The sequence below is a fragment of the Cynocephalus volans genome, chromosome 14 (genome assembly GCF_027409185.1).
Source record: "Cynocephalus volans isolate mCynVol1 chromosome 14, mCynVol1.pri, whole genome shotgun sequence".
NCBI lineage: Eukaryota > Metazoa > Chordata > Mammalia > Dermoptera > Cynocephalidae > Cynocephalus > Cynocephalus volans.
In genome coordinates, this window is record NC_084473.1 from 24886756 (window position 1) to 24902851 (window position 16096).

Sequence of the window (16096 nt, forward strand, 5' to 3'; positions counted from 1 at the left end):
AGGCCTCCCTAAGAATTAAACCACATGAGCTTGGAGATAGCTGCCTCCTTTCTCACTAAGAATTTGTTTAACTTACTTTTTGTTTTATAACTGTGCTATGACTTAAAAACTTCAAAGATCTGACAGCTGAATAAATCAGAAATTAACAAAGCACTTATTACTAAATAATCAATCTTCAGGACAGAAGTACACTACTATATACTACCAAATACTCTAATCAAGTATGATTATTATTAATAATATTTAAATAACTCACCTGATTTCTTTTAGTCCTTCTCTCTGGATAACTTGAAGAATTTCTTTATGACTCATGGGTGTATTGGGGTATTTTTCTAAGACCTGAGAAACAAGTACATAATAATAAATTACTCTTAAGTTCTTTTTTGTCTTTTTCGTGACCGGCACTCAGCCAGTGAGTGCACCAGACATTCCTATATAGGATCCGAACCCGCGGCGGGAGCGCCGCTGCGCTCCCAGCGCCGCACTCTCCCGAGTGCGCCATGGGCTCGGCCCACTCTTAAGTTCTTATGCTTTTTTTTTTTTTTTTTTTTTTAAAAAAAAAGATGACCGGTAAGGGGATCTTAACCCTTGACTTGGTGTTGTCAGCACCACGCTCTCCCAGTGAGCAAACCGGCCATCCCTATATGGGATCCGAACTCGTGGCCTTGGTGTTATCAGCACCACACTCTCCTGAGTGAGTCACGGGCCAGCCCCTTAAGTTCTTATTCTTATTATAATTATATATGTAATTATTTTCCCTATTATAATTATATCTTAATAATTATATTCAGCATATACATATCCAGAGAATTTTCATTCCTTTTATTTTGGGATAAGTAGAAAGTTAACTGAATATAAATTGGATCTTCTCTCCCTAAGTCACAAACAATAAGTCAAACCCTAAAGCAGATATGGATCAAAAAGGCTAAGATTAATAACTCAATTATTCATCATTAGTAAATATAAAATTGTTTACTCTTTGCCTCCACCCATCCCATCCCTATCTGTGTCTTATTGCAGGCACCTTAAGACCATCCATTTTTACATTTCCAGCAAAGCATGGTTCAGCATGGATGCACAATAAATTCTTGACTGAAACAAGTGAATAATACAGCTGTAATGAAATTAAAATGATATCTGCGTTCTGTTCTGGAAAAGACGGAGTAAGCACAGTCCATACTATCTCTTCCTCTGAATGCCACTAAAAACCTGGACAGACCCAGCTGCAGAAAGAAGTTTGCAGCAAAACAGAGAAATGAAAACCTCAGTTTTCTAGCCAGAGGACAATAAATAAAGGTCTCTAAGAGCCAAAAAGTGTCAGGGAACTTGCAAAGAGAAAAGAGCTCAAGAAGTGATACCATGAAGTTCTATAAACATTTCTAAAGTCACCCACTGGTACACATATGTGAATCTAAACAACATACTCTCCAGACAGACCAATACCCAGTTCCCAAACCAGCTACTACGTGGCGCACACACAGGACAGAACCAAACAGCTCTGCAAAGGCTCTGAAAACTAGACATAGGAATTTGAGTGCACAGAAGGTGAGTAGAAACTTAGAATCTAGCAAAGTCAAATGCCCATTATATTAAAAAAAATCCCCCTCCACAACAACAACAACAATCAACATTTTCCATAGAATTTAAACAAGACAGACCATCATAACATAGCATCAAATACTTAATATATAATCCAAAATCACTTGACATATAAAAAATCCAGGAAAATCTCATTAATTCACAAGAGAAAAGACAAGCTATACACCAGAAACCCAAGATGACACAGATGTTGGAATTATCAGCTATTACAACTATGCTTCAAGAAGTCAGGGTGAATATTCTTGAAACAAACAGGCAACAGAGTCTCAGTAGATATATATACATATTTGTTTCACACATGTTTTATTTGACATCATATATTTATATTTATATATGACACAAAATAAAATTTTAGAACTAAAAAAGTAAAATAAAAAATGAAGTTTCCTGATATGACTCAAAAGCAGAATCTCTAGAGATAACAGAGGAAAGAGTCAGTGAACTTGAAGATAAAGCAACAGAAATTATCCCATCTGATAACTACAGAGAAAAAATACAGAAAAAATAAATGAACAAAGCCAACGGAACACTATATCGAAGCTCTAACATTCATATTGCCTTGGGCTGAATGTCCTCCCAAAATTTAATCCCCACTGTAACTGCTGAAGGTGGGAAACCCTATTATGGTAATTGAAAGGTGGGGCTCTGAAGAGGTGATCAGATTGTACCCTGCCATGGTGAATGGGTTAATGATGGTGGTCACAGGCATGATTCTGAGCACTTTAAAAGAAGAGCACACAAGAGTTTAGTCTTTCTCTGCTCCGCCATTTTTTGCCATGTGAGATCCCTGAGTCACTGTCACCACCAGCAAGGCCTTCACCAAATGTGTCCCCTGGACTGCAGATTTCCCAGCCTCTGAAACTGTAAGCAATAAATTTCATTTTTCTTATAAATCACCCAGTTCCAAGTATTTTGTTATAAATAACAGAAATGAACCAGTACACATGTCATCAGAGTCACAAAAGGAGAGAAGAGCATAATGTAGAAAAAACATATTTGAAGAAATGGCAGAAAACTTCCCAAATATGGTAAAAGATATTATAATTTTAAGATCAATGAATCTCAGACAAGTTAAATTCAAAGAAATCCACACCCAGTTATACTACAAACTACTCAAAACTAAAAACAAACAAACAAAAAAACTTTTAAAAAGCCAAGGAAAAATACATTCCAATTAGGAAAACAATGATTCAAATGACTGAATTTCTCATCAGAAACCATGGAGGGCAGAAGCTGTAGAACATTTTAGAGTGCAGAAAGAAAAGCACTGTCAATCCAAAATTCCGTATCTCAAAAAAATATATATTCCAGGAATGAACGAGAACATTCTCAGATTAATGAAATTACTACCAACAGAGTTCCTTTAAAATGATAACTTTTAAGTCAATTCTGGTTTCTTCACTTTTTGTTTTATTAAATTTTAGGCAGAAACTCTCTAATGCCTAAATCATTTTCCCATTCTTACCATTTAAAAAATAAAGAACCTGCAGCTGTTAAGATAGCAATGAAAGCTAAAATTGAAACAATTATCAAAAATCTGTACCATACTAAGAGAACAATAAGTAAACAATAACAGATGATACAGGACTTGTGTAACAGAAATCATTAATGTCAGATATCCTAGATCAGCCACTTAAGTATCACCATGTGATACTGGCAGCTACTGCTATGAAGAAGATACAATCATTTACGTTCTCTTATTTAAATGTCTCAGCAACCTTGAAAAGAAAAGAATTATTATCCCAATTTTAAAAGTCAGCTTACTAAGGCTCAGTAAAATTTCCAAACATAATCTAGCAAGATAAGTGGTGCCCAGAATTCAAACCCAGGTCTATCTTGCACCACTACAGCACACTATTTCCTGTGTTTGCAGCTATTTTCTCAATTAGTTGAATCAGAAAAATCCAACAAACACACTTCTGTTTATCATCTTCCTTCATCTCTCTGCTAAATCTGACAGTTATTAACAATTCCCTCCTCAGACATCACCCTCCCAGACTTTCTTTTTTTCTAAAATATTTCTTCTTAGTGTTCTTTGTGGATGCCTTTTGTATCCATCTGCCCCTTTTTTCATCCATCTGCCCCTTTTACTTTTCACTCCACCATTGCTCTCTGAATAATATCATTCACTCCCAAGTCTTCGCCAATCACCCATATTTTGATGAATGAAGCAACATAGTCTATATATAACTGCCTATTAAACATCAACAGCTGGATGTCCCATAAGCATTTCAAACTTAACATGTCCAAGATTGAATTTATTACCTTCATCCAAATTAAAACCCATACAGAAAACTGGGCTTTTATTTATTGTCTATATACTAAAAATGTATAAAATTACTGAAAGTGAAGAAAAATACTGTATGAACACGGACAGATAGCTCATAAAAGGGTTTACACAACTAGATAATAAACATATGAAAAAACATTTGCATAGTGAAATATTTACAGATGAAATTATATTATGTATGGGATTTACTTCAAAGGTATACAAGAGAACAGGGATTTAAATATAGCAAGACTGGCCATAAATTGATAATTATAGAAGCTAAATAATGGGTACAAGGATATTCACTATATTAATTATTAACATCTACTTTTTTGTATTCAATATCCCAAAATACAAATTTATAAAGAAAATGAAACAGAATTTGACTTTACTAGCAAGCAAATATGAAAATCATATTCAATGTGATTTTTTTTTCCTTGCTAATTTGGACAGCAAAAACTTGGCAATAATAAATGAACACCATGAAATGGGTATGTACACATAATCCAGTACTTCAATTTTGAGAATACACTATAAGAAAATATTTATTATGTTACTCAGTAAAGAAAAAATATTTTAAATGGCACATAACCAATAACAGGTTATTATAGAAACTGAAAAATCCACATGAGTGAATATTATGTAGCATGAAAGAAAAGGAAATATGGCTCGGGGGTCAGTAAAGTGTCATCTCCCAGTTTCCCTCAAAGATATGTGTGGAGGGGCCGGCCAGTGGCTCACTTGGGAGAGTGTGGTGCTGATAACACCAAGGCCACAGGTTCAGATCCCTATATAGGGATGGCCGGTTAGCTCACTTGGGAGAGCGTGGTGCTGACAACACCAAGTCAAGGGTTAAGATCCCCTTACTGGTCATCTTAAAAAAAAAAAAAAAAAAAATGCTAGGTGTGGAAAATAAGTTCTAGACAAGAGTGTGAAAGGAAGTGCTATCTGCACAACCAGGATTTCAAAGGGCAAGGGCATAACCCTCTGTCTTTTTTTACACCCTACTGTTTAGAAAACGGAAGAAGTGACAAACCATACTGAACCGTACAAATAAGGACATACCCTATGAACGATGGACCAACTACATTTCCAGACTATTGCATGAAGGGGAAATAAACTTCTAAATAATTTAAGGAACTGTTATACACAGTCAAATCTATATCTAACTAATATGCTTCACTAGTCTAGTCACATACAGAAAATGACCTTCCTTATTCCCCCAATTTTAAGCTTCCCACACTTAAAACTAAAAAATTTAAAAAGCTTAAAAGACCCTGCTACCACTCTAACCTCTTTTTCCTCTTTCTCTCCATCCCACTTTTCCCACATTACTTCCTTGCACTTCTTCAAGCATGACAAATCCATTCCTAACTCAGAGGCTCTGCACTTGCTCTCTCTTCCTGTGATTTTTCCCCAGAAACTCACTTGGCTCTCTCCCTTCACTTCTTCAGAGAGATTTTGCTGACAACTTTAAAACATTCTCAGACAATCACAAGCAGCGCCACCCTGTACACACACACTCTCTCTCCCCCTTCCCCTGATTCCCTTAGCCTGTTTTTTGTTCCTAGCATTTAACACCTAACATTATAATATATATTCATTTATTATATGTCTTCCCACCACAAAGGTAAGAACTTTGCTCTGTTCACTGATATATCCCGACTACCTAGAACAATGCCAACCAAACAGAATGCACATGAGCTGGCCAATTAGCTCAACAGAGTTTGAACTCTGTGCCGGCCAGCCACCAAAAGAAAAAAAAAGAGAATCTGCTCAAAAAGACTTTTTGTTAAATGAATGAGTTAATAAATCTTAAATCTGGCCCCTACCTACTACTCTTCAGTCCTATCTCTTGAATGTCCTCACTTCTGGTTCATACTTAACTACTTGCCATTCACAGATGAAATGATGCTTTTTAGACTTCCGTGTCTCTGCACATAATCTACCAAGCAATTTCTGTATTTCAGCACTTCTAAGGAAGGAAAACCGTCATGCCTCCTGCCACTCTGCCCTAGTCCACCCTCACCCCATCCCCAGGATATGTGTTCTCCACATGTGTTTACTTTAGGAATAATTTTGGGTCACACTATTTTGTAATTCTACCTCATTCCTTGAGGGCAGACCGGATCTAATTCATCCTTTCAGTCCTGGTGCTTAGCACGGTGCCTGGGTATCAGATGCAATCACAATAAATATTTACCGAATGAACTGATAAACTGTAACTTACCATGGATCTTCCTACAGAATTAATATTTACCCCCCAACTGGCCTGATCAGTTTTTAGAGGTAGTAACTTCTATAAGGCCACTTGTCATTTCCACAGTGACTTAAAAGAGGCACACTAAATGTGTGTCCAAAGCTATATAGCAGCAACAGAAAGAATTTATACCACCTGGCCTTCAGACTTCACAGTCTAGTACTTGGAAAATATAATGGTATATAAGTAACAAATCAGAAACTTTAGCCATAAAAAATGCAAAGTAAAATAGAAAGGAAATTAAAATTCTTTACCAAATTTTGGACTATTCAGGCTTGTGTGATTTTTGATAAGTTGCATTTTTCTGGGAATTTTCTCATCGCACCAACACCAATATTTCCAATTTTTTAGCTTAAAATTATTTAATATCTTACTATCCTTCTAATGTCTGTAAGATCCATCGTGATATCCCCCTTTTAAATATTATTTATCTTACCTTTGTTTCCCTAGTACTCATACATTCTTGCCAGTTTTATCAATTTTAGTATACTAAATTAATTTTAGATGCTCTTCAGAGACCATCTTTAGGCTTTGTTGATTTTCTCTACCATATGTGTTTAATCTTTCATTAATTTATCTTGCTCTTTTTATTTTCTTCCTTCTACTTTCTTTGGGTTTATTTTCATGTTTTCTCTAACTTCTTGAGATGGACAGTTAAACTACCGTTCTCATCATTCCTCTTTCTATATGTGCATTTAAAGCTACAAATTCCCTATATACACAGATTTTGCCACATCTGACAAGTGTTAAAATGTAGTATTTTCATTATAAATCAGTCCAAAGTGCCTTCTAAATGTCATTGTGATTTCTTCCTTCACTTGTGAGCAGTATTTAGAAATGTGTTGCTTAGTTTACAAAATTTGGAGATTTTCAATTTTTTATTCTTGTCTACTTGCCACTTCAGACAACCTTAGAACATTAATTCCAATTACTGCCCCCACCTCATCTCACATGACATTTTTACAACTGTTTTATATAAGTCATTGAGATTTACACACATATTTGCCCCTTCCATGGCTTTTCATCTGTCCAGCATTTCCCCAAGCTTCCATCTGAAATCATTTTCCTTCTGCCAAAAAAACTCTTTTAAATATTTTCTTCAGTGTGAATCTGCTAGTGAAAAATTTGCTGATTTTTTGGTTCTATTTACTTTGCCTTAGTTTTGTGAAGATATTATCACTGGGTATAGAATTCTAGGTTGGCAATTATTTTCTCCAGTACTGTGAAAATACAAGTCCATTGTCTTCTGGCTTCCAGTTTTGATTTAGAGCTTAACTTTTGGTCTTATTGTTGCAGCTTTGAAGATAAACACATCACCCCAGCCCATCCCCACCCCAACCACTCTTCTGGCTTTTCTGTTCTCTTGGCTTCACTTTTCAGCAGTTTTGCTAGTATATGCCTAGAACTGGTTTTCTTTGTATTTATTCGGCTTGGTGTTGTTAGGGATTCTGAAACATTCTTGGCCACTAGGTCTTCAAAAATTGCTTCTGCTCCATTCTCATTTTCTTTTCTCCTTGGAATCCAATTACAAACATTAAGACTAATTTTTACTATATCCCATAGGACTTGCTTCTGTGTTGTCAAGCTTTTTTCCCTTTTGTGCCTCACTATATACACTGTCTTCTGACTTTTAAAGAGAGAATTACTAAACTAGAAAATCTGCTACTAAGCCCAACCATTATGGCCTTAGTTTCAATTATTGTATTTCTTTGGTCTAGATTTTTCCATTAAATGATTTTAACCAGGGTATTTCAAAAAGTTTGTGGAAAAATGAAATTAAAAGGTAATACAAATCTTTTCATAAACTTTTGAAGACCCCTCACAGTTTGAAATTCTCTGTCAATATTATCCATCCTGTTCTTTACGTTTATTAATTATGGCTATTTTAAATCCCACATCTAAAAACGTCAATATCTGGGTCATCCATGAATCTGCTTCTATTATCTATTTTTTCTCTAATTTTTGGTTAAATTTTAACTTCTATATGTGGCTTTTTTCTAACTGCATTTTGTTGTTGCGGCAGTACAATATATCTATAGTAAAATGGAAATCTCTAGAGTATAGCTAAATGAATTTTTAAATATGTATATATCTATGGAATGACTATACAAATAAAGATATAGAATATTTTCAATATCCTAGAAGTTTCTTTTATGCTCCCTCCCAAACAGTAATTCCCACAAGAAGAGTATCTACTCTCTGACTTATGTCTGTTTTAGAACTTCATATACATGGCCTTTTATAGATATATGATTAAAGGGTTTGTCTTATTTCACACAGTATTATGTTCATACATTTCCACTGTTGTGTAATATTCCATTGGATGAAAATATCACAATTTATGTACTCATTCTACTGTTGATGGATGTTTAGAGTACTTTAAGATTTTGGTTATTACAAATAAAGCTGCTATAAACATTCTTCGTTTTTTGTGGTCATGAGAACCTCCTAAATGGAGTTAAGTAACATTCCTACTTTAATACAAATGACATCAAGTGTCGGAATTCTCAGCTTCAAGAAATTCACCATTTGGGGAAAAATTCACTTGGATCCCTACCTCTCATGAAGTTAACCCAAGACTGAAACTTTTAATGTGAAAAACAGTAAAACTACATTAGCCTGACACCAAGCCTAGAAATTACATAGACCTAAAGACTTACCTACATAAAGAAAACCAAAACCTCTGAATCAAAAAGACATTTTAAAAGTTTAAAGACAAAAAGCAAACTGGAAAATACTGATCCCTATTACAAAAATAACCTATAGCATAAAAATTTCCTTTATATAAATATATAGATACATAAAAGATGGTCAAATAATACAAAAGGCTGATGTGCCTATTTAAAAAAACACAAGCCAACAAAAAATATTAAAGACATGTCTTCCTACAGTACTGCCCAGATAATACATACAAAAATGATGCTTCTCTCCCTTAATCCCTACATATTTTAACTGCTTTACAGGTTACAAACATCTTATAGCCACTCTATTTCACTTGATCCTCACCACAATCCAAAAAAGAGTACGGCAAGTTTATGCATTTTACCAGGAAAGAAAGTAAGACTCAGAGAAGTTATGTAGTATAGCCTGAATTTGGATGGCAGAATTCTTAATTTCTCAAGTTAAAGAGGGAAGTAATAAAGTTTTATATAAAGCAAAGACTTCAATCAGGGGGAAATTTTTTTTGTTCATCTAAAATATGCATTGGAATGATGAAAAGTATGCCTCTGCTGAATGATGGGTTGGTTCGTCCTTATTGAGGTAGAAAAACTAACAGGATTGCAGAAATATCACTTGCCTGTTTTGATTAAGATGGGGGTGGGAGGGAGCATTAAGACAGAGACCTTTTCTCACATATCTAGTTTGAAGCGTGACAAAACTAGCTTAATGAAATCGTTGGCCCCCATGTATGTCTATCATTATTAACATCTTAAGAGTTGGGTTCCTGGCTCTGTCTTCAATAATGAGCAACAACATAAAACTGAAAAAGATCCTGGTGGGGTCTAGGAAGATTCTGACTTTCTTTTTTTTTTTTTTTCTTTTTTTTTTCGTGACCGGCACTCAGCCAGTGAGTGCACCGGTCATTCCTATATAGGATCCGAACCCGCGGCGGGAGCGTCGCTGCGCTCCCAGCGCAGCACTCTACCGAGTGCGCCACGGGCTCGGCCCAGATTCTGACTTTCTCAAACTGGGTTTCTCAAACTCTAGTGTCAATCAGGCAAGACAGAGTGTCTATCAACTTCTAATATTTATTTCATGATAATTCATAAAGAAGTTAATTCCAGGTGCTGAGTTAAACCTACACACAGTCATACACAACATATATAAAGAAACAAGGATTTCCCCCCTGCTATGATTTGAATATCTGTCCCCTTCAAAATTCATGATGAAATGTAATTGTTACTGTGATGGTGTTAAGAGGTGGGACCTGCAAGAGGTGTTCAGGTAATGAGGGCTCTAGCCCCATGAACAGATTAATGCCATTATCATGGATTTGCCCCTTCTTGCATGCACACACATGTGCGTACTCATTAGCTCTCCCCCTTTCTCCCCACCTCTCTCTTTGCCCTTTCACCAAGTGATGCAACAAGAAGGCCCTTGCCAAATGCTGGCATCTTCATATTGGATTTCCCAGCCTCCAGACCTGTGAGCCAATAAATGTGTGTTAGTTATAAATTATCCAGTTTCAGGTATTCTGTCAAAGCAGCACAAATGGACTAAGATGCCCCCCAATGCTAATACATATACATTCTAGAAAGTTTAGAACATATGTACCAGCCAGCGACAAACTCAAAAAATTTAGAAAACAGGAAAAAAAGTTTGCTTAATTGTAGTGGGGGTCAGCGGGTATTCAGGATTTAACATTCTGGCACTCAGTTGTTATTAATAAACTATATGACAAAAACATTTACCAGCTCATATTTCTGAAATCCTCATCTAAAATTTCACCAGTATCTCTAAGGTTTAAAAAAAAAAAAAAAAAGGCATGCTTTTCTCAGGTTACCTGCCCTTTTGTTTTTCCATTATCTTTATCACAAATAGCTAACAATGCCCTATAACAATTACTCCAATAATACTAAAACATATGTTCAATGACCAAAATTTACAGAAATACAAAATAATTTTAAATCAAATGCCCAAATTTCAGTCATATATAGTAATTTCTCTGTTCTTTAAATCTCATTTATATTACAGATAACCAAATATACACACAAGAAATTAGCCTACTCTGCAAGAAAAAACAGGAGTAAAATATCACAGAATAAGACACTTGTGTTCACATGCAAAAAAATAACTTAGTTAATTAATCACAATGAGGTAGGCTACATGAGTTCAAATCCCAACTGTATCAGAAAGTGGTAATAAGCAAACTGGGGAATGGGGTCCTGACTTTGTAAGAGTGGCTTTTGTCCAAGGAGCTAGCAAATGGAAATTAATAAAAATTTCTAAAGTATCATTTCTCTGGCATATCAAATCTTAATTGAGAGATGACTATTAAGGCACTATCAGAATGAGCCACAATCAAAATTAAAAACATTTATATTATCCACAGCAGTATTAAAAATTAATTTTTTATTTTATTTTTTTAAAGATGACCAGTAAGGTGATCTTAACCCTTGACTTGGTGTTGTCAGCAGAATGCTCTCCCAAGTGAGCCAACCGGCCATCCCTATATAGGGATCCGAACCCTTGGCCTTGTTGTTATCAGCACTACAATCTCCCAAGTGAGCCACAGGCCAGCCCCAAATTAATATTTTCTAATTTGTCATCTAGAACAAGGAATTACTTTATCTTAATATGGTTGAATTTTACTGTTTATATTAAAATACTTAAGGGTGCTGACATAAGACATTAAGCTGTTAGTGGAGACCTTAAGTTTTTTTACGTCTTTTTAGCAAGGATTTCACTGATTGGGGGGGGGGGGCACGGGGAGAGCTGGCCTGTATGGGGCTCTGAACTCATGACTTTATGGATATAAGGCTGCACTTTAACCAACTGAGGTAACCAACCAGCCCTTTGCTGACTTTTCAGGAGTTCTGTACTTTAAATGAAACAGAGGAAACCAGGTAGTTAAAACTGCTTTGCTTATGGGATGTTTATTTTCCTTTAAAAAATGTTTATCACTATTTCCTTTAAATGCCAGGCATTTAGAATTTGCTTTAATTTAGAAACTTATTATACTATATTTTTCTCAGAATATTTAAAGCTCTAAGTAGTTTGGGGGAAAAAGAAAAATGTTTTTCAATTATTAAAGACTTGGGCTGGCGGGTTAGCTCAGCTGGTAAGAGTGTTGCCTTGTAACACCAAGGGAAAGGTTTGGATCCCCATACAGGCCACCAAGAAATAAAATAAAACAGATGATAACAACAATTAAAGACTTAAGTACTATATTTCTTAAACTTTTTATTATGTAAATTTTTAAACATTTACAAAAATAAAACACTCCAATGAACCACCATGTATCCATCATCCATCTTCAACACTCATCAGCACATGGCCTATCTTGTTTCCTCTATACCTCCACCCAGTTCCCCTCCACAAACTGGGTTATTTTGAAGCAAACCTCAGATATTTCATCTACCTCCAAAAAGGACGAGTTTTAAAAAATTTTTACATACACCTCAAAAAATAACTATAATTCCTTCATACCAATTAATTAGTCAATGTCCCAAATTTTCATGGAAAAAACTTTTGGCAGTTGGTTTTTTCAAATCAGCATCCAAAGACGACTCACATTCTGCATTTGTTTAACACGTGTCGTAAAGTCTCTTAACGTATGAATTTCTCTCACTCTTTTTACATCCAATTTACTTACTGAAGAAAAACAAGTAGACTGCACTATAGTTTCCCATACTTTGTGCTTTTCTAATTGCATGATTGTGTCTTGTATTTCCTGAAAATTAGAATTGACACCTACAGGCTTGCTCAGATTCAGATTTTATTTTAGCAAAAAACCTTCATAAGCAGTACTGTATACTTCCTATCACACACAAAATACCTTTGGTTTCTTTTTTTCAGATGCCAAGATAGATCAGTGAGACAGGGGTGGTCCACCTGATCCATCTATGATAAAGTTTCCCATCAGTGTTCTGATCTAATTGCAGCAGCCACTGATGATCACTATGCTGACCCATTATTTTATTTACGGTCTGAAAAGAGCTAATAGTTCACCATTCCTTTTTCATTTATAAGCTAGAATCCCTCTAAAAAAAAAAAAAAGCTTTCCTCCATCAATTATTTGGTTACCTGAGGTACAATTCATAAAGAAAAAGCAGGACAAGTAACCTGATTTTCTCCTTTTATTTACCAGTTTTCAGAATAATTAGCTTGTTCTAGCATGCTACCAAGGTGACCAATAATGTTGGTTTATTTGTGTGAAGTATCATTATGAATATTATGAATACCATTTTATGGAGTAGCGTTATGAATTTTAGTATTTTTTTTGTGCTTTAATTACTGTGTGTTCTTCACTTGTGAATTTGCTATTCGTTGCCATTGTCCACTTACATACCATTTGTATTACCCCCATATTTTATATTAACTACATTAAGATTTTTACTGCCACATTTACTGCAAATACTTTTTCCAATTTATTCTTTATATTTTTGTTAGTGTTGATTTTCCATGGAGGTTTTTCCTAATTTTATGTATTGTAATTGACTGGCCTTTTCTTTTGATTTCTTTTAGCACTTCTACACATAAATGTAGCTTCCCTCCCTTCAACAGCTTAATAATTTTTGTTTTCATTTACATTTAACTTTTAATTCACATAAGAAAATTTGCATAGACAGAAATGAAAAAAATATGTAGACATACTTCTCTCCCCAAGACAGAGAGGAGGAAAAAACAAAATAGCCACACATATTTTTGAGCAAAAAGACTGTATTAAACTTTTACAAGTTTTTTACCACAAGTTTAAAGCGGAAACAGTGTAGTAGTTTTGCAAAACATTTAGCTTGCTTTAACCACAGGAGGGCAGTGTTTATCGAACAAAAACCTCATTCCATTAAAATTGTTCATGAAACTACAACCAATTTTTTACAAACTATTTTATGACAATATGAACAACCACTCAGAGAATTAAAATCAACACTATACAGAACTAAAGCACAATAAAATAGTTTTTTAAAAACATGCTTAATACACCTGCTTCTTAGCTTGTAGATTCTCGATTTGCTAATAAAAAGGATACAAAAGTTATATTTTCTGAGTACTCAAGAATAATCTAGGTAGGTTCTTAGATTTGAGTTTGACTAACCTAAATAACAGCAGTATTTCCATTATTGTTGCACTTAAGAATTCATTCCAGATATGCACAGACGTGTATAGTCTGAATTTTATAAAATCTAGGTGATTTTACTTTACATTCAAAATGTCCACATTAATAACAAGGTAATCTTTACAGATTTATATCAGTGTTATAGGCTTATTCACTGTCCAAAAGCTTTAATTAGGGTAACAAATGCCATAGTAGTGAATGAAATTAGCTTACCCATGGAATATGGAGAGTGAGAAAAGATGAAAGCCTATGCTACAGAACAACATACCAACCCAATGTTTAAAAGCCACAGAAGAAAAACCAGCAAATAAACTAAGGAGTGGCCAGAGTGATAGGAAGAAAACCAGAAAATGGTGATGCCTCCGAAAAAAGAATTCTAAGGTAGAGCTGGTCAACAATGTCAAAAGTTGCCTAGAAGCTGAGATAATAGAAATGTACTCCCTATATTTAACAGCAAGATCTTTAATTAGCTTTACAAGTTCAGATTTCACTTAATCAGGAGGGAAGAAATCAGAATTGAGGGAGTTTAGCACTGCATGGGAGTCTGGAGGTGGCAACGGGGACTTAAAACAACTTCTAGAACATTGGAGGAAACAGATTACGTGGAGTCAAAGAATAACTGTTTTGTCAAATGGACTTGAACAAGTTTCACTGAACCCTCACGTATCCCTAGCTATCCAACTCTCTCCATCCCAACATGAGAGGCAAACAGATTGAATACGGTTTTTGACAAATCCCTCATTATCTAAACTGTGCTTCTTGCAATTTGATACTCAAGAACAAAATGAATTCAGAGGATATGGTATCCCTTACCTACCAAACTCACTATACAAACACTCACTATGGGAGTTCAGTCGTAAATAGATGTGAATAACAAAGAACACATGGTATTTAAACAGGATAACTAACAGCCAAATATCTTCAAAGGAAAGAGGGAAAAAGACCTTACCTGGCTGCTTAGTAGTATCTGTTGATCACTACTCTCTGTCCTGAGGTGCACTCTTCTGTTCAGCTTCTGTGACACCAGACTCCTTGGTTCCCTCCTACCTCTCTACCAGCAAATTTTTCATTCTCCACAATCTTTTAATGTTGATCTTCAGGATTTTCTTCTCTTCTCAATTTCTACTCTCCTTCGGCATTTTCATTCTCCCATGGCTTCAAAAATAATTATGCTCCTACAGCAGCACCCTCTACATCCTCAGTACTGTTTATCACACTTAATTTATTATCATAGCATTTTAGATCATGTCTTCCCCACTGGCACATAAGCCCCATGAGGGTTAAGACCATCTATCTTGTTCACCTATTACTAGTGCCTGTCACATGGTAGGTCTAAAATATTTGACGGTTGACTGATGGAATTAGAAACACAGGTGGCAAGATTAGCCGTAGACAATAGTAAAAAAAAAAAAAAAAAAAAAAAAACCCTCTTTTTTTTAACAAAAAAGGATTAAAGGTGAGGGCAAATGCAAATAAGTTTATAGATTTGGGGGCAGAAACTTGAGTATAATAAGTAGCTGAGAATATTTAAATACCAAATCAATACAGAGAGGCACCTACAGATATACAGAAGATTACTGGCTGGCTTCATAAACTCAGAGGTATAGTTTTACCTAGGGGGTCCCTCAATTCTGAGCAGCTCTATCAGGTCACTCTGGTTTAGTCCATTCCTAGCTTGAATTCTTTTTGTCTGATTATCTAAGGAGTCTGCTTGTTATACACACTCCCTAGTTCAAGAAAAAAAAGCTCTCAAAACCTAATTCTCCCCAAACTTTGAAGAAATTTAAATAACAATAACAGTTAATACTTATCTAGCATTAAAGTGCCAAGTACTATTCTACATGCCTTACATATATTAGCTCATTTAATCTTTATAATAAACTTATGAGGTAGATACTATTATCCCACTTTTTTTAGATGTGAAAATTGAGGCACAGAGAAATTACATAACTAGCCAAGGTCACATCAGCTAATAAGCAACCAAGCTACTACTGCTGCTGAGTTACCTAACCCTGTCCATCAGCAAAAGCCAACTCTGAGCCCCCCATATGTTGCAATTCCTCAAAAAGATGAGCCAACCATTTGGGTGGCAAGTTGATTACACTAGACCTATTTCACTCTGAAGGGGACAGCAACTGCCCTAACTAGCATCAAAAATCATTCCAGGAGTTTGCCTTCCCTGCCCCAG

General features: G+C 35.2%; 1 protein-coding gene across 1 annotated transcript in view; it reads right to left on the reverse strand.

Moving 5' to 3' along the window:
• The window catches only part of ASXL2 (ASXL transcriptional regulator 2), a 128139-nt gene that overhangs the window by 85598 nt on the left and 26445 nt on the right, over window positions 1–16096 (reverse strand). Inside the window, exon 2 of the mRNA XM_063078347.1 lies at window positions 257–339. Within this exon, the coding sequence (XP_062934417.1) occupies window positions 257–339 (83 nt within the window). The remainder of the gene's footprint in view (window positions 1–256; window positions 340–16096) is intronic.